Source organism: Xiphophorus hellerii, chromosome 19 (assembly GCF_003331165.1).
Source record: "Xiphophorus hellerii strain 12219 chromosome 19, Xiphophorus_hellerii-4.1, whole genome shotgun sequence".
Classification (NCBI taxonomy): domain Eukaryota; kingdom Metazoa; phylum Chordata; class Actinopteri; order Cyprinodontiformes; family Poeciliidae; genus Xiphophorus; species Xiphophorus hellerii.
In genome coordinates, this window is record NC_045690.1 from 8,990,006 (window position 1) to 9,008,916 (window position 18,911).

General features: G+C 37.3%; 1 protein-coding gene across 2 annotated transcripts in view; it reads left to right on the forward strand.

The window, feature by feature from the left end:
- kiz (kizuna centrosomal protein) overlaps positions 1-13,775 on the forward strand; it is a 30,290-nt gene extending 16,515 nt beyond the window's left edge. Inside the window, exons 11-15 of one of the 2 annotated variants that reach the window (XM_032547527.1) lie at positions 1,086-1,148; positions 3,414-3,503; positions 3,694-3,763; positions 10,419-10,462; positions 11,029-13,775. In XM_032547527.1, coding sequence (XP_032403418.1) covers positions 1,086-1,148; positions 3,414-3,503; positions 3,694-3,763; positions 10,419-10,462; positions 11,029-11,132 — 371 coding nt within the window. In that variant the 3' untranslated portion in view covers positions 11,133-13,775. The other variant, XM_032547528.1, reaches the window with a different exon arrangement.
- The last annotated feature ends 5,136 nt before the right edge of the window (positions 13,776-18,911 follow it).

An 18,911-nucleotide genomic window follows, 5' to 3' on the forward strand; every position in this document is an offset into this window, starting at 1 on the left:
TAAACAGCAGACAAAAATGCATTTAATCATATTTTCAAAAATTTTATTTATTGGAATTAAGTGGAAAAATTGACTTGACAGCAGAAATACACATCTTAACTTGCAAAAACCACTATTTCACAATAAATATTAATTTTATTTTTTTATTATTATTTTATTTTACCAGGTAGATTTAGTAAGGTAAGATTATTGCAGTTTTTTTATCTGACTTCAACTTATGCTGATTCTTAACAGTCTGTGTTACTTTTGCTGAATGATTTTGAAAGGCTTTTTCTATATAATTTTCAAATCCAGCATATTCAATGACAATTGAGACTAAAGTTTAAAGAGATCAAATAGAGCAATGTTGCTGTCCTTGGTTCATCCTTCCTGTTAACTGTTGAAATACTTTTTTTTCTCTTTTTCTATATCTATCATGTTTGGAATCCAGGATATTCCTGGATTCCAAACAGATGGAGGTTAAAAGCTTAAAATTAAATGGAGCAGTGTTCTACTTTCTTCAGCCTTTCTGTTATCTGCTGAAAGTCTTGCTTTCTCTTGCCATGTCACAGCCTCCACAAACCTCAGACATAATTTGACATGTCATAGAAAATAGTTTCCTTTTAAATACGTCAGATTTTTCTGACTTCAGTGATGCTGCCGAACAGCGACTGTTAAATACCTTTCTCTGAGTAACAGCATCCACACTGAAGAGTGTTATGGTTAGCATGATGTGGAAGCACTCGTGTATAATGCATTCACCGGAAAAAGGATTGGATTTTTGAGTTTACGAGCAGCCGACCACTGGTCAAGGCCAATCAAGCTGGAAATTGCTCAATTCTGGTTCTACAGACAGTTTCTTTGTTCATCTTCATAGATGTAAACGCTATTCATTGCTATTTTACTTTTGCTTTTTGAGTCTTTTATGCAGACAAACATGTATGTTCTTTTGTGGAAAACATGTTTGCACAGAACATGTTATTTACTTTGCCAGTTTTTATGCAGTCTTTCATTCAGATATAAAGAAGGACCCCCTTACCAATTTCTGTCCAAGACTCACTTTCTCCCTCGCGTTGCTTCTCAGTGTGTGCTTTTCTTTCTTACAGAACTACAAAGCACTGAAGAGGACAGCCAGGACAAAAGCCTGGTGGAAAGTGGTCCTATTAGAGGTAAAAAGGCATTGCTGGTGCCTCAGCATTCACACTGTCCTTATGTTGTGGTTTGTTTTTCTTCCCACTGCAGTGAATAATGGGCTCCTTTACACAATGGTTGAGGCTGGATGATCAAGGTGAATCCAGGGTCAAAGTCCCACCTGAAGAGCCATGCTAGTTCTCTCTAATTATCTCCCAAGAAAACACTAGCAGTGTTTCCAGCCTGGTCCGACGAATTCTGGCAGGACTTATAATTCGCTGGCCCGGCATAATGCGGTTTGCTTTAATTGTCAGGGCGCCAGTGTAGGCAGCGCAGAAGATCTGTCATCGGTTCTCATTATCTTCTAAACAATGCTCTGGCAGGGCTGGACTTGAAAAAGTACTAGATGTGACGGCATCCTGGAAGCAGTTGGTGTGCCCATCCCTCAGCTCACCTCTGAAATGTAAAGCCATTCCCACATTACCCGTGGCTGTCCGATTTCCAACTGGGCTTTTCATGCCTCCGCATCCCTAAGGTGCACAGCCTGCAAAATGAGTCCAGTTTGATATTGTACATCTAATCAAAAGAGCTATAACCAGCTTAAAAAAAAAGAAGAAAAAAACATTACTAAAGATTTTGCAAGGAAAAGATTTTGCTTTCCTGAGCAACATCAGTGTCGCAATCAAATACCATGACCTTGGAACTGAGAGTAATTGCTCAGAGATGTGTGCCTGTAGCATTAGTGGGTAGATGTAGAAACAGAGTGTGTAAAGAGCTTTGGGAGATTGCTATCCTGTGTCAACATTTTCAGCAAAAAAATAAATTTACCAACTGAATAATTACTTTTAAAACTAGTTAGGTAAAAGTATTCACACCCCCTAAAAAAGTGTCGGAGTAGAAAGTTTCTCACTTTTTATCATTTTAGACGCTCAAACTGAAATATATTTTATTGGAGTTTTATGTGGTACACCAACACAATGTACTACATAATTGTGTAGTAAGAAGTTATGACATGTGGACTTTCTAATTTTATACAAACTAAAATTTAAAAAATTGGCATGCATTTAGAATTATCTTTTCAAACATTTCTCTATCAGCTTTGCTCATCTTCAGATTTTTGCCCCTCATTCTTTTAAGCAAAATAACTCAGGCTACATCAGATTAGATGGACAGTGTCTGTGAACATTTCCAAGCCAATATTCTCAATTGTATTTAAGTCTGTACTTTGACTAGGCCATTCTAACACACCAATATGCTTTGATCTAAATCATTCCATTGCAGCTCTGGCTGTTTGTTGAGGGTCGATGTCCTGTTGGAAATTAAAGTTCTGGCCAAGTTTTATTTATTTATTAATTAAGTTTATTTGATAAGGACAGACACACAATAAAGAAACTGAACATGCCTGTATCATGGCGCTTACAGCGTAAGTTAATTTTCAGGACTTGTCCCTAGATGAGCTTTTATAAACAGTATATCTAAGATATGACTAAGATATGAAATAAGACTAAAAGAATAAAATAATTAAAAGTGATAACATAAGCAATCACACACATGAAGCAGAGTTTCAAGTCTTTTCCAGCTTTTAGGATTTCCCCATATTCATCCTAATCCGACTCGTCAAGTCTGACCGACTTCCCTGCCCCTCCCGAAGAGAAGTCTCCACCTATCATTATGCTGCCACTACCGAGACATTTTGGCCTGATTTGACCAGAGCACCTTTGCTGTTTGTTTGCTGTGCCTGATTGGCTTGTTTTTTTCTCTTAGCCAGTGTCAGAAACACCAAATCACTTGAGTGATTAATATTCTTTAAACCGTAAATGGTATGAACTTCTCTAGATCTATTCTAGTCATTCTGAAGACACAAAGTGCTTTTACACTTATCAGTTTCCATCATCCAATCTAGCTCACAGCGTTTTAACGGTCATAAACCGATATGCAGATGGTAGACAACTTTGGATTTAATCCACATGTGACAGGGGAGACTGGAATCACAATTCTGCTCTACTTTTTGATGGTCCATCATCTAAAAACCCAATTAAAATACATTGAAGTTTATGACAAATTTGTCTTTTTTGTCTCCCCAATAAACACCATGTCTTCCCCTTAGATATTGTTTCCCAAGTTATTGTTTTACAGTCACTGGTATGTCACTTCCAGTTCAGCAGCGAACCAAAAAATAAAATTCAGCATGTCGCCTCATCAAACACTAAAACCTGTGGAAGTCAGAAAACCCGGCCTTTTAAGCTAATATTTGACCTTGACTTTGTATGTGTTTGTGTCTGTGTGTGTGCCCCCCTGAGCAGAGACAAAAGCATATAAGTTACTTAAACAGTCAGCCATGCAGAAAAGACTGCCGAGTTCTGAAGAGGAGGAGGAGGAAAGCAGCTTTTCGGGTGAGCGACTGGAACTTGATCATTTAAAATCTTGACGTCTTTTGTTTACTCATTTGTGCATATTAAGGGAGCCCAAGACTAGTTTTGAGCTTCCTTATAAGTATGAATTCAAGTATGGACTGTGAATTAGCCTGTGATGAGATCAATCAGGAATCAAATGGTTTTATCTGGGCTTGTTTGCTCTTTTAAGGAATAAATCATGGCCATGAAGAGGACCTGGGGAGGGCCAAACGCTCCTCACATCAAGACCCTTACCCTCGGTAAGAACATTGTTGTTATTCAACGGGCCACAGGAAATGGGCCACCAGACACCAAAGTGGTTGATGTACATTTGCATGGCAGCTCTCATAATTCCCTGTTCATTTCCATAAGATCAAGGGGGCACCACCCATTAACTCGCTTACAAAGACAAAAGGCCCCTAAAGCCCCTCTTACTCACTGTTAGCCAGGTTCAACCAGAGTTCCAGGATTCAAAAGCAAATCAGCTGCCTGGAAAAATAAATTGGAGCCATAACACTACTGTTTTCAGCCTTGTTGTCAGAATGCAAACAGATCATGTCAAGAACAGAATCACCGAAAACTGTTTCAGAAGAAGGGGACTCGAGAGTCGATAAGGACAAATGTCCTCTCATTTGTCACCCTCCAAACATTATTTACCGTCTAATGATAACTGGCTCGGCAGAAGCTCACACCGTCTCGGTTACATTTGAATATCAACACAACTTCATCAAATCTGCAATCGCTTTTTAGGTCCTCAGAGCGCCTCTTCACCACAGACCCATTTGGGCTTTAGTAATGGCTGGGTAAACGTTATGAGGAATAATCTTCTCTGATTTCATGTGATTACTGGGCAACACGCTGACACGAGGGCTGAAGTCTGTATCTCCCTGTCAAACAAGCGCTCCAGTCTGCCTATTAGTCCATGGAAGGGTCTAATGGCCTGGCTCTATTGTGGTCCTCCTCACTCTTGCCCCTGCCAGCTCCACTGACCAACGTATTTAATAAACATGAGCCAATTTTGGGCAAAAAAAAAAAGCCCTTCTCAGGTGGTGTCTGCCTCACAGTCAGGGATGTGCATGTGGAATCCGCAAAGTGTGTGATTAAACAAAATTTGCTGGGCAAAATGCGGACATCCCAAATGCAACGATGAGACATAAGGTATGTGTGTAAGTAAAATAGGACAAATGGGTAGTTAGGCATGTCTAACACTGTAATCTCCTCTCAGTTGGGAGAGCGACATCTTAATCTTCCCCTTGTCGTAGCACAGATATCTCTAATTTTTCCGCTGTGCTCTGATTTAAGCATTCCCCTTACCACAGCTACTTTTGCAGTTTATTGCTTCCACAAGTGGTCTGGAAGCCTCGCACTTCAACAGAAGCACAACACTGCAGCTTTTCTCCTTCTCTCCGTCTTTCTTGCCCCTTCCTCATCCCTCTTTGCCTTTTCCTCTCTGTCATCCCGTGTTTTCCTCTCCCTCCTCTCCATCCCGCTTGTTAATTATTTGCTTTATTTTGTCAGCGAGCTCATGAGTGACTTCAAAAGGAGGACGGAGCTGGACTCGAAATATACAAAAATGGCTCCGTCTCTGTTGTCTTAGACAATAATTATGATTTGCCTGTTAAGCCTGGGACTACAGCAGAGGGATTGTAGTTTAAAGCAGAGGCTTTGGTACAAAAATGCATTTATAGCCCTTTGTGAAGCTCCTCATTATGTGTGGGCTCGATTCATTAAGTAATTGGTTTGCAGTTGTTTACATGAGTATTAAGGCCTTCTATTCAGGGCCTTTGAGAGATACATTGTGCAAATGTTGCATGTTATGAATGCAGAATGAGAGGCGGGGGGCCAGTGCTATTGGCCAAACACTGCTCCCGGCTGAAAAGCGAGAGAAAAGCTCTGGGTGCTGCTTTGCATAGTAATGACTCGGCCTTAATAAGCTTTACAGATTAAAAACATGCAGTCTATACAAGATGCAAGGAGATACTCTTAACACATTTATATGCGCTCATTTCTCTATTATGGAGTTGGAGAGATTTGGAGTCTTTCATATTCTTTTTTTCCCCCTCTGCTTTGCTTTCTCCCACACAGCGTTTTTCAGTCTGATACTTTTATGAACTGTTCTGTTTATTGTGTTATAACTTGCAGGGAGGCGGCTGATCTGCAACATTTATTACAGATTTTTTTTTTCCCCATTGTAAATCTTTTGCAGTCAAATCACTTTGTGGTTGAGTGGGGATGAAAAGAATAATGCACGAAGGAGTGAGTCTTAATAAGCAGCTGCACTCCATGTAAAGACCACTTGTTCCCCTTTGTATGCGAGTGCATGCCGCTGCTTCCTCTTGTGGAGGGAATAATCTTGCTTTTCTTTTCTGCAGGCATTTTTAGATGCCACTCCCTTCTTATTTTTCAGTTCAGGTTTTTAACTTACCATTTTAACCCACCCACCCTTTTCCACCCGGAAAAAAATCCCCCAAAAAACATCCTCAACGCACGTGCAGACGGACAAAACAAAAGGGCGCAGCCGTCCAACGGGATAATAAGTGCCGTGCCTAGAGCCTGCTTGACAAAAACCTTGACTCAACCATTAGTGGTTTACAGCTTTGGTTTGGACAACAGGATGTGCTCAAGCATTCGACCTCAAATCACTATGTGTCAAAATCAGAAGCTCTATCTGTCTCCTTTCAGACCCCTCCCCTCTGCCTCGCGTGAGGTGGGGGCTGCGTTTGCAGCATTGACGCTTCACCTAAAAGACAGATGGAGGGCTGGAGGGGGACGTGAGCTGAGAGAGGGGAGGGAAAAGGAGGAAAAATAAAAACGAGAACAGGAGTGGGGATGGAGTGGTCTTTCTGCTACAAAATCCAACAGTGAGCTAAGTCAAACAAAAAAAGAGAAAAGCAATGTAGCACATCAGAAGGATTATTTTTCTTTTCTTCTCTGAATGTTTCATTATGGAAGAACACTTCATAGAAAAATAAAGAAATTACTAATTGTTTTCTGCTTTTTACACCAAACATTGTTGGATTTGCCACTTTCAGCCACAATCACCTGAACTGAGATCAGAATGGGCCAATTTTCTCCTTATTTTCTTCGATTAGCAGATTAGAATCTCAAAAATCATTTTTTAATTTCGTTTTCATTGATTATATATAAACTAAGAACTTTTAACACAATAACCAATGATAAGGATCTTTGAAGCATGTAACAAATTGTTTTTTTTTACAATAATGGAGATAATATGGTAAAAAAAAAAAAAAAAGTATATATAAAACAGACTAATACATGTATCCAAAACATTGCACCATAATTTAATTCAGGATTGGTGTTACATTTGGAATTGACAGGTCAGACCTCAAAGAAATCTGATATCACTCACACCTGATAACCATTAACCCTTTCTCCCTAAAATAACTAAGAAGAAAGGCAGCATTTAGAAAGTCCGACCAGTGGAGGTCACTGTATTACACTTGCTTTTTAGGATTTAACATCTTGTGCGATTATAAAACATGCAATTCTATTTTTGACACTTTCTGTTTTTGAATATTTCTGAATATTTATATCAGTGAGTTCAGACCTTGGAAGAAACAAGCCCCCAAAAGCACAAAATATACTATAATAAAAGGGCTGGTGTAATAGGCTGTAATAAAAGATGCTCTTTTCTAAAGTGTAACCGCAGAAACAGCCAATCAATTTCTGCCACCCCTTGTCTGGGCTATAAAGCAACAGAAGCGCCATGAATGCGCTGCCCTTCATCCAGCCTTTACACCGACAGTCTCCACTAGACCGCCACCAGTCACTGGGAGAGCGTGTTGTGTTGAAATCAGTGGCCCAGATACCTCTCACGTTGAGCTGCAGTACTTGCTCGCTGCCAGCAGAGAGCACTCACACGTTGGAGAGCACCCACTCATGCTGCACTCACAGGCGCCTGTCACTGTTTGCCCCCACTGAGGGGCTACATCCTGCTACCATTCAGGCCCGTTAGAGCACATCTAAGCGGAGCCTAAACAATGTTTTTGCAGGGTCATAGCTGGGATGGGAGTAGGAGTTGATGGGAATGATGAGGTGATGGGTCTCCCTTTACCTTTAGACAAGCACAGCCGAGCAAAAAGTGCTATTGTGCTATTAGCATTTGTGCGTGGGCGACGGGCTTAAAAAAAAAAAAAAAAAAGGATAAATAAAAGCAGGTTGTAGCTGTCGGCAAGGCAGTAATAAATGCTTGGTAAGCATTATTTTCCTTGACAGTCCTGCTTTTCCTGGTGAGACTCCTGGTTAAAATGAAAAATGCATCTTTGTGACTCTTGGACACTAGTCTTATGAATTTGCTTGATTTGCAGTTAAAGATTTTATGGTTGTGTATTTGAGTATAGATATTAACTCACCTCATACACAAATTGCTTTTGCATTTGTTTAAACATTATACTGTTATGTTCATTAGTCTGAACACTTTTGTTGTAATTTGTCATTAATATAATTGAGTACTTTCTTAAGTGGCTTCTGATGCTGCTTGCAAATGCTAGATCAAATGAGAAATGGATCCCAAATTGAGAAATAGGTCAGAATTTGCTTAGAGAGTTGTAAGTTGCTGCAATATTCTTAAAGTAGCATTGTTTCTTTCACTAACAATTAATTCTCTGGCATCTCTTTAAAAGGGACTTTGAAAGTTTGGAAAGGTTTGACAGAAAATTGACAAAAATAACTTTAAAACCTTGTTTTACCATATACTGGTAATGGACCCATGCCTACTAGTAAAACATCAATTACCCTAAATCAAAGTGAGAACTAAAAATATGTTTCCTCAAGATTAGGAAAAACAATGTCTGTGGGGTCAGTTTGGCATTAAAGATTATTGCGAACAACTGTTATATTCAGAGATAAACAAGAACATGAAACAATTGCAAATCCCACATAAAGTGAACAGATACAACAATAGGGGGAAAATACATTACAACCGTAATTTGCATCATTTCACACATAATGTTCACCTATGTCTTTCTGGCCTGTGAAATACATGCCAGCCAGTTCTTACATATTCAGATAACTGCCTCATTTAAGGGAAATTCGGGAAAAGATGTACTGTGATAAATGTTTGTGGAGACTGAATTTTCAGGTCTGTGGGGTCAGATCCAGGCTCTGTTCATTGTGGTAATGATTTTGTCTTAAAATCAATACTGCACCTCACTGAAGTGGAATTGTTGATGGGCCGTTCCCGGTCTGTGGGGGGAAGTTCGAGAAAAGAAATGCGCAATTTGCTCTGTGAAACGGCTATTACTGCGGCAGAGGAGAGGAAGTAATTTCACCGATTATTGCTGTGTTTTTGCTGCATCGTGGCCCGCTTTGGATCCTCTATACCTCAGCTTTAAATTACTATACTTCCATTGGTGTTTTTGTTAAGCGTTACTGTTTGAACTTATCTGTTGTTCAGCGTAAAAACATGAACACTACTATTGTGAGAGTTTCTCCTACTTTGCAGGAACTCATTATCTTTATGATGTAGCAAAGTCGCAAAACCTGTTGCGTAACCATTTTTAAGTTTATTTACTCAAATGAAAGACTATTCGTGTGTGTGTTCAAGTACCAACCTTTTAAAAATTTGCAGCTACAAAAATATGAAAATCTTTATAGTGTTAGCTTGCTAATGACAGCAAGGTACGAGCGACATGTCTACAACCTAGTTGACTGCAAATTAGCTAACTGAGCAGATACTCCAGCTAAACCATCTAATATCAGCTTGTTACACTTGTGTCAATCTATCAAGAGCAGAACAGGAAATATGTCAAATATTCTACTAACACTACTACATTTAGGAATTATTAAATATTTGTGCTGAACATTTTTCATTTTCAAAATTTCTGTCATAACCCATTGCGGACATTTTACCCATTGCTTTTGCTAGTTTGCTAATTATCTAGTTTTAAACTTTCACATTTTTTTGTATGCTTCAATGTATTGTCTGAACAAATTTATGAACTATTCATTTATTAGGAAGCACTATTATCATATGAATTTACAGATTATATTGTGATGATTGTTTTTGCTCAATAATATATAGTTTCTAAAACAAAAGCAATCTTCCAGTTTGGACAGGGAGGTTCATTGTATTCTCTCCTTTCCTCTCAAGTCTTGCAAAGCACCAATGTATAGTTTTAAGCTTGAACAACTGGAACACAGCCAAGGTAATTTACTCCTCATGCTCGTTCAGTCATATGTGCCAAGATTTAACTGAGGAGATGAGGGTGATTGAAAGGACGACAGTCAAAGAGGTCATGGGTCTGTAGTGATGCAGTTGGAAGAAATCGTAACACAGCTCTTTTTTTGTAGTGCAGCAAAACTAACTGCATTATTTCTTACTTTCTTCAAGAAAAGCATCAGCACGTGTGTGAAATAGATGACGGAAAAGCCATGTGGATCTGTACGCTAACCTGGGAGACGATGGGGATATGTTGTAGGGTTTTGAATAGGCTCTGTCGTGATGTAAATTAAAGAGGACGCCTTTAAAAGTGGAGGGGGTGGCCTTATTGCATATGCATCGAGGTAGATCAAAGCCTTTTCGGAGGTCACACATTTACATAGCGATATCACCGGAGCTATGGGAACCTGGCAACCCGGTCTTTGGGCCATTTTTGAATAAAGAGGGCCTTGTGGAAGTCTTTTGCCGCCAACAAACTTCCTCCTGCTTTAGTGTCTGAGTATAGCTAAACCTTATTCCCGTCTGTGTATTGATTTGTGTCTCTTTATTCTCCAAGATTCTGAGTGATTTTACATTACACATTTTATATTTGAAGTATAAACTTGCAGTATACTTTTTAATGTACTATTTGCACAATTACGGATTTTGGTGTAAGTTTTATATTTGCATTTTTTGTGTGAAAAAAAAAATAAATAAAACTTTTACCTGTCTACTAACTAACTCTGTATTTCCAGGAAAGGAGTCGGCTCAAAGGTTTATTCTGCTTTGCAAACAAAAGGTGAGTGTAGACGCTGGCGTCTAACGTAATATATGTTAATTACACCAAACAGACCACCATGAAAAAAATTGCCTGTTAGCATAGTGGAAATTATTGTAAAATTGGAGCTTCACCAAAAATTCTCAACCGTTTGATTAAAATTTTCTGTGATTGCAGCTGAGTCTTTTGAAGAAAAAAAAAAAAGATCTTGAAGCCAAATCTAGTTCGCTGAAAGCTTCTTTTGAAGCCACTAATTCAGATGATAAACAACTAAAACGACCTATTTGGGGGAAGATTCTGCCTCTATTTTTTATATATGTATATTATGAAACTTTTTTATCATTTTTTACTTTGTTACTACTAATAGGGGAGAAGGTTTTTGGCTCTTTAGTTTAACAGATGGGTAAAAATAAAGGTGTTTCTGCCAAAACACCACCAAAAGTGTTTTCTGCTCTTTATTATCTTTATCTTAAAAGTGAAACTGCTTTTTATTTTTTCTGCAATCCTACATAGGGCCCTCTTCATATTGTCTTTGTTGTTTTTGCAGGAGGTTTTGCTTTAATTATGTGATTTTGTGTTTTGTAAAGATTTTTGGCAGGAATCTGATGACAGCGACTTCGAGATTGAAGCAGCCCTACGTCCTCCAACTTTCAGCGGAAACAGTGATGGCACCGATGACTTTTATCATTGATATTTCTGCAATGCTCCGTATTATATCAGTGTGAGACATAATACACTGTCTCAATAGACATGTGGCAGATCGGCTCTTAGTTATTCACCCCCTGACCATACTTTTATTGGTCTGCATTCTAAATCATATGCACAGCATATTGTAAAAACAAATAATAAAGTTGACAGCTCTCACGCTGGATAAAGTATGTGAAGAGTTGTCCAACGCTCTGATGTTAACCCCGCTTCAGTCTCTTTATCTGAACAACTCTCCCGGCTCATAATAACAGCTCGAAATAGATTAAACTGATCTTTTAAAGCGATTTGTTTGCACTGGACTGAAAATCCTGCATTTCGAATGCTGCAAGCATCTCAGAGTGCTCTACTTGCAGCAAGCTGGAGTGTAGTGATGTGAGTCACCTGTGAAACGACAAAGCACAATGGCCACTCTGCTCGCTCCGGTGTGACCCGTGAACCCGCTGAAGAGGCTCATCTCTCAGGGCACAAAGTGTGGCAGCACTAGCAAACTCAGAACATTTAGAGACCCCAACAAATGCTCTAAACATTTTCTTAGGGCCGGAACAGATTTGTGAACTGAAAGTACAAAGATATGGTTAAAATCTCTCTCTTTTAGTGTACTAATGACTCATGAGTAGCTGAAATTATGCTTATATTGCAAAATAGTCTTCTGTAATTTAGGATTTTCCCGCACGTTGAACATTCTGTGTCTATTATTAACTGTGTGGGAGGCTACATTCCAAGGTTTACATTTATAGTTCATTATTTCTGCCGCGTAAAATTTCCAAGCTGAGATGTGGTAAAAGCCCCCTGGCACACAGTGTCAGCAGGATTCCATTAGTCAGCTTTTGGTGACTTTATATGCCTGAACCTTTCAAAGTAGGACTCCACATTCATTACCAATAATGGCTTCAGTCGGCCCTGACCCAGCACAGGAAAGGGAATGGGGCAGAGCAATTTACAGTTTGCTAAAAGGTTCCCTAACATAATATCCAGTTAAGGAGCATGTCAACAGATACTTGTGTGCGACTGATGGCTCATGGTGAAAGTGGAGTTATATTGTACTAATGTGTACTAACAGGAATATTTTTTATGAAGATCTTCTTTGAGTCTGTGCCACTGAGACAATTGGGATGCTATTCATATCATTTCTTTCACTCTGTTATTGGCGTAAGTACGTGTTGCAGTTACAAATGGGATTTCAGACTCAGGTTGTCAATGGATGAAGCTCGTCTCTTATACTTGTTTGGTTTTATCAAAGCAGCTCATGTTTTTCATTGATATTTTTTCCTACATTGCCACTCTGAGGTTTACATACATTCATTGTTGCCATTAATACCTTTAACTTGGGACCTTAAATGATTCGAACTATCCTTTTATAAGGTGCAATAATATAACTTAATATTCCGTCAGTTAATTTTAAAACTATCAATTTGATGCACAGGCTTGAGTTTATTTGGAATTTTACCTAAACTTGGATCAAAATCATAAAGACAAGCTCAACTATATGCAAACACCCCACTCACGTTTTATTAAATGCTTCTGGGCAAGTTACATAGAGACACACACTTTTCATAGTGATCAGAGAACTTCTGGGATCATTCTGACTGGATGTTTGTCTATTTTCATAATTATGAAAAGTGTAGCCCATTAAAACTGATTCTTGTTCAGGCACATACCTGGCTTCAAAGCATAGTTCATACATTTAAGTCTTGTTCAGGTTGAGGCCAAATGAGAAGCTTAATGTTGCTTTAAAAAAAACTAAATCAGTTTTGATTAATATTTGAGATCATTCTTCCATTGGAACTTCTGTCCATGTTTGATTCATACAACTCAAACTGCCACCATCAAATAAGATGTAGGGGAAAAAAAGTTATCAAAATGCTCTTAAGCTAGCAGCTGGATAGAAAAACTTGGATAAAATTGGTTGTTGTAGCAGTGCAGTGATCCCAAACAAACAGATAAACTGGTGTTGGAATGAGTAAAGCAGACTGAAAATAGTTTGTGCAATAACCCTGACTTCAAATCAATCAAAAAAAAAAAAATCAAAGTACTAAATCTAAAAGCCTTTTAAATCAATTTAGGCAGGCTATGTTCTTTTTAATAGGAATAATGTTTAAATGTCCAGTCAGAAAAATGCAAGAAGTTCATTGGTGAGAACAAAACGTTATTTGTTTTTCAGGAATTTGAGAAGGGTATATACTGTATATTCAAGCATGCATATAAAATTTTGACTGTGGATTTGAGAAATTTTGCCCCAATGTTGAAATTGAAGTTGAAGGCTACATAAATCGTTCCAAAATGAAAAAAAATTAAATATTATTGAAAAGCAACCTTAAAAGCCAAATAGATCAAACATTCATGCCTATGATGAGCATACAGTAACTGATTAGCACGGTACACTATGTTTTTTTTTAAGTCAGAAATGTTTTGATAAAAAATGTTTATTTTTATGAGTGCCAGAATTTTAAAAACTATATTTTTTATAGATACTGTACATATGCTTTTTGAAACTAATAAGGTGGAGAGCAAGGAAAGATGTTTTGAATGAGTCGGTCTTTCTTGTAACCAATGAAGTACCCTAATCAGTTGTTTCTGGGTTCATGCACATAAAGTAAACAGTGAATAAGAGCTGTGTCTACACATTGGAGAAATGTGTGCATGTAAAAATGTGTGATTCATATCTTTGGAGACTTTGCTAAAATATGTAAACAGAAACAAGGGCAATTCGCTACTTACAAATTATAATTACAGGTCTTTTAACCTTTCTCTCTGAGGCAATAATTCAAATCCTCACTCAAATGTTAGTTTTTTAGGATTTGAATTATTGCCTCAGAGAGAAATACAAATATATTCACATAATGGTCCAAAAACCTTTTTTTAAAGGTTAAAAGACCTGTTCAGTTATTTCCTCACTTTGGGACAATGTCTTTAACATAGCCCTCCAAATTACCATTGATAAAGGAAACGTGTATCACTAGGGAAAATAAAATAAGGCAATATTGTGTAAATCTGAAGCTGTTTGATGGTGTAGCTACACCTACTGTTATATGTGGGAACCAAAAAATGTTTTCTTTATATAAATATTTTAGTATCCTCTTAAAAATTGAAATGTTGACATGTAATATTATGACATATGAACAGATTGGTAACTTTTAATTTTGTATTATCCTTAAAAGAATGATTGACTGTAGGTGGGGAAGGCGAAAACTAAAGAATGTATGTGGCTGTTGTTGCTTCTTGTAGGTTTTGCTAAATTTAGTAATTCTTGTTAAGTTTGAAAAGTATTTTTACAAGAAAAGCAGGACAGTTAACTGTTATTGGTTTCAGGTTAACTGTAAAATTTGCTTTGTCAGTGTTTTACCTAGTCTTTAAGTTAGCACTTTTAATTCAGTTTTATCGCATTTTTAATTGTTAGTTAAAAATGCCATACAGCATTTTTTTTCAACATGAGTTGAAATCTAAAATAAAAATGTAAATTTAAAATGTTTTCCTCATTCATTCAGCTAAATTAATAATTTTCTTACTACTGGTTCTAGCTTTGAGGTGCATTTTTAGCATTTGAGCTTTTGTTACTTTTCATTCAGATCCATCTATTTTACTTAATAGGTTATGTTAATATGCATGTATATGATAATTATTTACTTGATTTTAACCTCATTATAAAAGTAATTATAGTAAAGAACTAGTATAGTAGTTTCCCTGAGGACTCTTGAGTTGTAGATGTATTTTTTGTCTTTATTAAATGAAACAATTTCCTACAGTAATTCAACATGGCTGAAATGAGCATCTCAATTTCCATGACATTTCAGACTAAAGCCAATTATGAGAAGTGGTCAGCTCATCATATCTAATTTCTTTGTTAGAACTCTGCAATTTGAAGTAAATGCTTCCTGTGTAAGTGTGATGAAAAGCTGATCTTGCTAGTAAAAGTTTCTTTTCATTGTGTCCAAATACATTTTGTCTGTTTACAAACAATATTTTTTGGGAGTGATTTAATGTAATTAACACAAAGTATTTCATAATTGTAAAGTGGAAGGATATTTTTTTATTTTTACAAATAAAAACTTTAAAAGTCCAGTGTATATATTTACTCTGGTTATTGTTTAATACCTTAAAGGGCCACCTTTTGCTACAACTACTGTCACAAGTCTTCCTGGATTCATCTCTACAAGCTTTACACATCTAGACATAAAATTGTTGTCCATTCTTGCTAAATAGATCAAGCTCTGACTCAATAGAGAACATCAGTAAAAGGCATTCTTTTGTCACAGTTTGATTTTGGTTTGGACTTTAACTAGGCCATTGTAACACATGATGTGCTTTAATCTAAAACAGCCCATTGTAGCTCTGGCTGTAGGTTTAGGAATCATTCACCTGCATTCTCCACCTCAGTCTCAGATTTCTGGCAGCTTTAGGTTTTCTTCCAATTAACTCTCGCCAGCTTCTCAGTCCCTACTAAATAAAAGCTTGCCCATTGCATGATAAAGCTGCCACCATGTTTCAGAATTAGTTGCAGTGCTAGTTTTTGACCACTTTTTTCATTCTGGTGAAAAAAAATCAGTTTCTTCTCCATTGTTGATTTGTCCCTACATGGCCTGTTGTACACTTCTGTCTTCCTTCTTTCCACTTGTTATATGTAAAATCAACTTTTTTTTTTTTAGCTTTCTATCATGTTAGAATGTCATTCTCTTATCAAAGTTCCTCCTTTGAACTGCAGACTCCAGTCTTTGTGTCTGCTGAGCTTATATGAATTACTACTAAGTCCAGAAGCAATTCACTCCTAAGCACTCCTAAGAGCAATCATAAAAGGCACCACAAGCATAGTTGCAGTGATGTGTTGAAGGGACTGTGTCAGAAAGGTTAGTAGCACAGAGGCCAATTTCAAGGCGTCCGATATGTCTATGATGCTGAAGATAACATAGTTACTTGATTTTGCTATAGAATGGCACAATATCTGGAAAATACGTAAATACACTTATGTCCCCCACTTTGAGACCATAAATGTTGAGTCAGAACTAATGGCTGTCCTGTCAACAGGTTCTTCCACCTGAAATGTGGATCTCTGCAGTTCCACCAGTGTTGCAATTGGCCCTTTGGCTCTTTGTTTTAATTATTTCTCTCCTTCTCAAGCTCCTGAGTTTAGGTAACCGGTCATGTCTTTATTGGCTTGCAGTTATGTCATACTTTTTCTATTGTTGTATATTCAAGAAGGCAGTGAGACATTTTCTGTACACATAACTGTGACGGTACATTACAAGTCCCAATTAAATTTTGTGGTTGTAGTTTGACAAAATGTCAAAAAGTTCATGAGGGTTAAATACTTTCACAAGCAGCTCTGAATGAATCAAATCAAGATCCAGCTCTTGTACTTAACAGTCAGATGCATTTTCTTCACTGTGTAACCAGCTACTCGATATTAAAAAACAAGGCACGGTTGTTATTTTGAACAAGAAAAGCTAAATGAAAATGCTTCTTGAGCCTTCTTCACTGTAAATCAGCTATTTTTCTCTTTAGCTCTTATAGAATATTTATTCCTTCATAGAATGCTGTAGATGAGAAGAAACTCACTGCTGAAGCTCACTTTTTCAAATTCCAATGCCACTTTATAGTTGCAGTCAATCAAAGTAGTTGAGCCTTACAATATCATCTATCAGTTGTATGTTGAGTAAATAGAAGGCTTTCAGTAAATGGAGTGACGCACTTGTGGTACACAAAGAAGCTCTCCTGATTTTCATAGGTCATGGTCTGATATAATGTGGTTTCATTAGATGTACATGTCTACAGAAGCAGCCTCATTCCTGCTTGACAATCAAGTAATATCTCAGAGCTGATTTAAAAGAAGAACCAAACATAGAAAGCCTGCTACCAAACAGCAGATAGAAAATGGGAAAGAATGGCTTTCCCATTCCAGTTTATTCAGCCTCATTTTACCCACAAGTATACGGCATGAAAGGAAGAAATACTGTGATATGTTGAGATGCACAGACTTCTGATTGCACTCAAGTCCATTATTCAAAATACAACATATCTTGTGGCTGCATTATGGTGCACCACAGTTGGAGAAATTGTGTCCTGTACTCCAGATCTCCATGTTTGATTGTTGAGCAGCGTTGCAAAATGGCTCTTCAGTGTGTGGCTTTCATTCTCCGCACTACCCTACTCTTACTTTGCTCTGAATAATCATTTAAAGCAAGGTCATTTTGATCTTCTGCCTCAATAGACCTCAATTAAATATTCATTCATTCTGATGCGGCCTCTTCTGCATCTTCTTTGGTATGTGTGTTAAAGAGACAAAAGCTTTTGCGTTTGATTATACAAGCCTGTGTGTGTGTTTTTTTAAGAGATCAGACACCATTAAACCTAGTTAAACAATCCTTTACCCCCGATCAACTGTGTTTGGTAAAAATGTTTGTCTAAGCTATTCTGATTTATGTCCTTGAATGTTTGAAGAGAAACAGTTTATTCAGGTTAGAAAGCTCATTTAAGCTATGCATCCAAGTCTTTTGTTTATGATGTTTCATGCTCTGCTACATATTCGTCAATAGGTTCTTTTAAAGTTTGTAAAAGGTTTAAAAATGTAAATGTTATGTTAAAGATTGAAACATATGACCATTTATATAGAATCCAATACATACAATAATTCTCATAGAACACTTGCATGATATTTCTATAGAGCTGACTTTGTAGTTCAAGTAAATATCCAATTTTTAGAGTTACATTGTGAATGTCTTAAGTTGATATCCTAATTCCAGGTTAATTATAGCAACAAAACTACATGTTAATGTTGACTCAGTTATAATTGTAACCACATGTTTACATACACTATTAAAAATGTACCACCTTTATCTCAAAACACCTGCAAATTATGTCTCATCATGGGTCAATAGGCTACACAATCATGGTAAAGACTCCTGACTTTATAGATGTCCAGAAGGCCGTCATCAACACCCTACTTGTGAAGGGTGTATTTGATACATTTTTCCTACAAATAATATGTTGTATCAATAACGCTCTATGGGAGCCAAATACTGGGCCTTATAAGAAGAGGTGCTGTTTTTGGGTTAGGCTTAGAATTAAAGTGTGAATTGAGTTTTGGTTAGATTTAGGGTTAGGCATGTACTGTCCCCTCAAGGCTGTGTGTTATCCCTGTTGCTGATGCAACTTTCATGGACTTTTCTTCCTCTCAACTTACTATGAATATGCGTGGATACAACACTGTGAAAAATCAGATTGTCTAACATTGGTCTTTGTGGCTTACCATTCTTGCGAATGGGGTCAGTGACTGTTTTTTGGACATTTGTCAAGTAAACAGTCTTCCCCTTGATTGTGTTTCCTGACCAGTGGGGAAATCATGGCTTTTACCAGCAGCAAAATGAAAGGCAAATGGAAGCATGCAGATTCACATAAAAAAGGTTCCTTCTCTGCATAACCAAATACACAAAGTCCCATAATTAACATTTAAACAAAGCAAATGTATGACAACCCCCCCTCCCCCCCAAAAAAAAACAAACAAAAAAAAAACAAACAAGCAAACATTTATTACACCAGTATTACACCATCAATTAATTCAATCCAAGTCTATGGAACAGTCAGAAAATGGCACCAAAATCACTCTGTCCCTCTAAAATCTTTCATAAAATCTTAAGAATATATTGAATCACATTGAATTGTATTGTTTGCCAAATATTGTGATATATATTGTATTGTGAGCAGAATATCACATATTGCATTGTATCGTAAGATTAACGTACCGCTACAGCCCTAATGTGTATATGCTTAA